This window comes from Arachis ipaensis, chromosome B9 (assembly GCF_059453495.1).
Source record: "Arachis ipaensis isolate K30076 ecotype BB chromosome B9, ASM5945349v1, whole genome shotgun sequence".
NCBI lineage: Eukaryota > Viridiplantae > Streptophyta > Magnoliopsida > Fabales > Fabaceae > Arachis > Arachis ipaensis.
The window spans coordinates 27,727,536-27,733,662 of record NC_142444.1 but is presented as its reverse complement, the minus strand read 5'-3'; the positions used below and the strand labels follow the sequence as shown (position 1 = coordinate 27,733,662).

Sequence of the window (6,127 nt, the reverse complement as noted above, 5' to 3'; positions counted from 1 at the left end):
TCTATTTGCAGCATTCCTTTTCGTAACTCTGCCGTCGTGTCCATTCTCCTCTCTATTGCCGCATCTCCCACCTCATCCATTGCTTTTTCCTTTGGCTCGTCGTTGCGTCCCCCCCCCCCCAAATTGCGTTATTTCGAAAGAAATCACCATCGTGTCATTTAGACTTTTTGTATAAAATCTTGCAGTTTTTGTATAAGATAGATACTTGCAGATCTATTCATATGGAAATTAATAATTAGTTAGAACTATTATGTAGATAGAGAATGAGGTCCCTGCGAAAAATGGGGCCCTGTGAAAAATGGAGATGGGGAGCAATATTCCCCCACGGTGGAGAATGGGGACGGGGATGGGAAGCAAATCTGAGGGCGGGAATGGGGAGCAGGGAGGCATCCCCTGCCCCCGCCCTGCCCCATTAACATCCCTAACACACACCCACTCACATACTACTAGTCTACTACTACTAACATGAGTTCTATTGTTGATTATCAAAGATAAGCCTCGACATAATAATATTGAGTAAAATTAATTTTTTTTTTAAATTTAAAAATGGTCAAATAATGAAAGTATTTATTTTGAGCATTGAGAAAATCGTCATTTACCAATAATGAATGCCAAACATTTTATTGCAACCGGCGGAAGGGAAATATTGAAATGAGATTGAGATTGAGATTGAGATGATCTCGTTCAATCACTACCAAGTTACAGTATGCAAACTGTCCCTAATTCTAATGTTTTATTGCCTCTCCATCACCTAAAAAAATATTGGATAACAAAAAATATTTGATGAGAAATCCTTGCAAATTCCTTAAGAATATTTAATGTGTTCCAAGAATAATCTTAATCACTGAGGTTTTATTTTCAGTGATTAAAATTAATCTATACATTAAATGTACTCGAAGAACATGCAAGTATTTGTCAATATCTGCAACAAAGGATTCACAACTAAACATATACATAACAACAATCACTTTCACCAACTACTCGGTCACAGAGAAATGCTACCTTGTTGCACTTTTCAGCAACCTCTTTTTTTCCCCTTTAATTGCCTAGTATAATAATTTTAGGTGAATAAGATATATCCTAATTGCTGATGAGAAGAGGCCCAAATGAATGTGGTGAATGAATTTGGAACAATTTGATAAAAATTTGCTTCATCTGAAGATCAGATTGTGGCATGTATTATCACAAGGGTAAGCACAATCGATGTCCTTAACGACAGCACGGTTGAAAAACCAGTCTCCAACTGCCAGAGCAATTGCCTGCAATTTTATTAATGCATATATATAGGTTAGAACTGAACACAGATTTTGTGGTATAAGAAAGTTTCAGATAACATTGGAAGATCAGAATGAATAAAAAAGTATATGTCAATGGCAGTACCATGGAAGTTCAGAAAAATCATCAGTGCATAACATTAACATACCAAAGTTATGAAGATCAACTTTGAGTCTGATAAGTAGTAATAGTAACATACTACAATTTCTGATTTGGATTTTGGACCACTAACTTTCTGATATTCTGCTAATTATTTTAGTTAACCTTTCAGGACTTGTAAGCATATTTGATTTTACTATCATTTGGAATACATAAAAAAAATAAGAAATAACTTGATTTGTAAATCTCATGGATTTACTTTATAACTAATCTCAAACCCTCTCAGTGTAAAGAAGGGCTTGAAAAAGGAGCCAAACCGATCCCAGCAGACCATCGGCCCATCCCAATCGACCACCCAGCTGACCTCAACCAATAGTCATCTAACCACCAGAGGACCATATTCTCATTTTATATCATTTATTCCAAACACATTATTTGATTTATAATTCAATTCTTTTCAATTCAAATAAAATCAATTCCAAAATTTTTCGCTTCCAAACACACCCATTGTGAACACAGTATCGACACTGCTTCAAACAAGGATGTTTTTGGTTCATTGTGTCAAAAATAAAATTTAAACTTCAAGACAATTAATACTTTATGTAACTTATCAAAACTCAACAAACATCTAATTCAAAGTGGAAAATTGTGTTTGACGAATTTTTATTAACATAACAAACAAGTGGTGATAGCTTAGAAAAGAAACTAGAGATTAATAAAATTGCAATAGAATACCTTTTCCCTAATGACAGGAGAATTATCCGCAAACCATGTATCCTGCCTCTCAGATTGACAGTGAGCAAAACATGAATTGATAAACATTCCATTCTGATTTGATCTTGAGAAGCCTTTCATAGAATTCAACATTTCATTCCTGAAACCTGTGCAACAGAAACAATGAAATGAGTTAGCACACTGAATAGTTTGTCGGAACCCCTTTTTGCTTCTAACAAAAGCAATCTCTCAGGCATCAAACCACCTTGTAGAAACTGGATCTGTGAACCAGAACACCTATAATAATTTTTTCTACAATCATGCCAATTGCCACCTGGGTCCGCTGTTGTCGGAGCTAAGCTTGACTGGATCTGATTACAAGCAAAATATATCTGTTTAGTCTACAAAACTTGATTTAATGGATAAACACTACCAGAAATCATATCATATGACTCATAAGGAGTTAAGAGGACAAGCAGTACGAGACGAAAACAGACATTTACCTGCCATGAATCATAGGCAGTGTTGAGAATGAAGAGTGGGGTTCTTATACCGGCAATCAAGTTCTGTGGGAAGAAGCACTGAAAAAAAAGGGAGAGAAGAAGAAGAAACATCAATGCAAGTTTAACTCAGAGCAAACAACAATTATGGATCATTTGTGCAATGTGCATGTTCATTCATCTGAAAATTTGATATATCCAAATTTGCACACTAAGGGATATCAATGATTACCGATGTGGGATCAAGGTGATTGGTACAAGTACGCGGCAGATTCTTCTGCACTCCCTGCAATAAATGGACAAAAGAAGTTGATCATCATGCTGAGGAAGTTATAACCATGTCAAAAGACCAATTTGCAAACCATACAGAATTCTCATTTGGCACATAATATTTTCATGTTAAACAAAGGTTTCCAAAATTCAGTAACTGCAAACAAAATGAGTTCTTTCTAAGATTCTGAAATAGCAGAAGTCCATAGTCAAACTTTCAAGAGTATATTGAAACAAAGTGGCAAGTTTATAATATATTTTTGCTTTCATGTTATAATAACTTGGTTTCCTAAGAAAAACAGTGATATACCTGCAACCCTACAACACCACTGAAAAAATCCCTGAGTGTGTGTCCACCAGATACGTCGGTCCTATAATTCAGAGGGAGAAACAAGTAAACAAGTAAGCAGTTAATTTGAGAAAATGTCCAAAATGGTGCAGTCACGATGGAAATTGGCATTGATTGTATGAAATACCACAGCAACTTACGCATCAAGAAATAGCCCAGCATCACTGAGACACTTCACTTTTGTACTCCTTGGAAACAGACCTCGAAATTCGTCGCAGTGTATGATGGTAGCCAGGCCACCAGCTGAGCATCCAGAAAGTAGAGCCTGGAGTACAAAAGTTGCATTTAACTGGGAGTAGAAAGAAAGTATAATTTCAATACCAGTATATCTGCAGATATGAATACAACCTGCCGGGCAAAACGCATTCCCTTCGACATCAGATCCTCCATTGCAGCCATCCAAATGCGCTGTCCTCGGAATTGCAGACGTGCAGCCTATCTCAGTAGACAACATTCACTTAGTTTTGTGTGGTAACCCTTATTCTATGAACGTCATTACCAATGTGTTATCTCCCACATATGTTAATCATACAGCTTTTTCACAACAAAATTGTGCAAATATACACCAAACTTGTATCCAATGGAAGAAATGCTAGAGGACCAACACTTTTTAGTGTAAAAAAAGAGAGTTGACTGGTGTTGGTTCAAATGTAAGACGAAAACAAGGAAAAAGTATTAGCCACCTAACATCTTTCTTTGGGGAATTGGTGAAACCAGATACGACAGCTTATGTACTTAGATATACAATTTAAAGCATGCTCTAGGAACATTTACATTCACTCATTTTAGACCTTCATATATTTACAGAATCTCAAAGAAGCATGCCAAACTTAAGTTCAAGGCAACTGCATTTCATTCAGTGGATTCACCTTTTCTCCACAGCAACAACTGAAATAAAAATCATTTTTATGACTCTGAGATTCAAACTCTACCTTATGTTCACTGTCCCCAGCAAAAGAGGCACCATCACAATAACGAATCTTCACTCTGTTCCAGTTGAAAAAATCTACAATCACAAACGAACAAGAAGTAGAACGAGATGGTTAACTCTATAGGTAGAAGAACAGAAAAACACAAAGGGAGCAGCAATCAAAGTAGTTCAATTGAATGGAAACCTGGATTTTGTTCAGCCTTATTGCTTAATATTCCTGTAAAAGGTATCTCCTTTTCCATGAATGCTGAAGATCCGCGCCGAGTTTTCTTGCGATAAATGCATGTCCTGACATCATTACACCATCCTCCTCCCTATCAAAGAATTTATACTCTAATATCAATAGAAACCTTTATAGTGAATACAATTATAAACAAACAAAAAGATACTGTTTTAACTCACAGAACACTTCACAAGAAACTAAGCTTAGTTGCAAAAGATAATGAAAACAGTGCACAAATCTAACTAATTGAATGAAAGATTATTATGTGATACCTCTAAATTAACGATCCAACTATTTGCTCCTGATCCATATCCTCGATGTAAATGGTAACCAGGCAATGATCCATCCAAACAAACTGTCAAAAAATAAAAATAAGAATCCAATTACGCAGATTCGTAATTAAAATGCATTAGTTTATGTAGATTCGTTCATTACAAAAAAAATCTTTAAGCCTAAAAAAATTCTCAGAAAACATCCCGAAGAAAGCACATTAAAATAAAGAATCCTGCTTTCATTAGATTATGTAAATGCTAAGTAACAGGCAATTATTAAAAAAAAAAAAAAAAAAACGGTTTCAAAATGTTACTTGAAAAGCAATTAAATGAATTTTAATTTGGTAATATAATGATTACAAGTTTTGAGAGTAGAGAGTAGTGTACCTGCTCCTTGAGCAGCAGCAGTTTGAATAAGGGTGAGTCCTACCATAAGAGTGTATGCACCCCTTCCAGCTTCATGTGCCTCCAACAAGTTGAGATCACTTGCATTCACGTAATGATGCTCAACCGCTTCAGACGCCTTGCTTGACACAACAACAACAACAACAACAATGCCAAGCCACACAAGGAGGACCTTCATTATTAAAACTTCAAGTCCCAACTGTGGCATTAGGAGGTAAACTCACCCATTTTCATTTTTATGCAATGTGGCTTGCTTTCGTACCCTCTCTCTCATTTGGGGCTATAAATAAGTAAATGACGGAAAAGGAATAAGACTGCCTCACTTTAATTTTAATTACTGTAGTCTGCAGGTGCTTTTTTTTTTAACTATATAACCATTTAAATTATACAAAATTAAAATATCTAATTTCAACATTTAATTAAAAAAATAAATGAATTAATGCAAGTGCCTTTCGAACCGGAACAAATCTTAAAAGGTGTCTCTCTCTTTCCAGTTTCCAGTCTCAGGTTTGAGAGAGTCTGAGAAGGGGAAAAAGCTTGAAAGCATGCGTCACTCTCACACACCGTCTCTCTCGCCCTTTCCAATTTACGCACATGAAAAAAGAATTTGCATAAAGGAGCAAAACCACTGTTTTCTTTTTTAATAATAATAAACGGGTGAATTTAATTTAATTATCTAAAAACAAAAGTCGACCTTTTAGGATAAAGGGTGAAGCTAATCCTCAATTGTTTCTCATTAATTTTTTTTTAGATGCTATAATATGTTAAAATAATTTTATAAATGTATTCAATGATGTAATATCGTATTAGTAAAAATAATTTTTTTTATATTAATTATGTAAATAGTTATTCAAAAAAAATAGATATAGTTAAACGAGTCAATAAAATAAAATTAAAATCATAAAATATATAAATAAATATTTTAATTTTAATAACCATTAACTCTTCTCTTTTATTTATTATTTTTTTCATACTAGTAGAATTTCAGGACAAAAATAATTAATGTTATCTATTGTTTAAATAAATATTATTTAATTTGAAATCATATAAAGTTTCAAAATTAATACTTAAATAAGAGTTAAGACTAAT

At 34.3% G+C, this 6,127-nt stretch overlaps 1 protein-coding gene across 1 annotated transcript; it reads right to left on the bottom strand.

Annotated features, from left to right (window-relative positions):
• Positions 1 to 594: 594 nt before the first annotated feature.
• Positions 595 to 5,606, bottom strand: LOC107618859 (pectin acetylesterase 12). Its single transcript, XM_016321033.3, has 12 exons — positions 5,021 to 5,606; positions 4,634 to 4,716; positions 4,323 to 4,452; positions 4,140 to 4,213; positions 3,556 to 3,642; positions 3,348 to 3,472; positions 3,169 to 3,229; positions 2,821 to 2,874; positions 2,592 to 2,669; positions 2,354 to 2,459; positions 2,110 to 2,255; positions 595 to 1,259 (listed from the first exon to the last, which is right to left on the bottom strand). Exons 1-12 carry the CDS (start codon positions 5,244 to 5,246, stop codon positions 1,152 to 1,154), a joined length of 1,278 nt encoding a protein of 425 aa, XP_016176519.1. The 5' UTR covers positions 5,247 to 5,606; the 3' UTR covers positions 595 to 1,151.
• Positions 5,607 to 6,127: the final 521 nt, after the last annotated feature.

Bases quoted from the DNA above. Each gene is read 5' to 3' on its own strand.
- LOC107618859 (XM_016321033.3), bottom strand. From the start codon at position 5,246: ATGCCACAGTTGGGACTTGAAGTTTTAATAATGAAGGTCCTCCTTGTG. The intron at 3,643-4,139 runs GTAGAGTTTGAA...CTACTGAGATAG, and splicing joins CTGGGGACAGTGAACATAAG to GCTGCACGTCTGCAATTCCG. The intron at 2,875-3,168 runs GTATATCACTGT...CATTTATTGCAG, and splicing joins GTGGTGTTGTAGGGTTGCAG to GGAGTGCAGAAGAATCTGCC.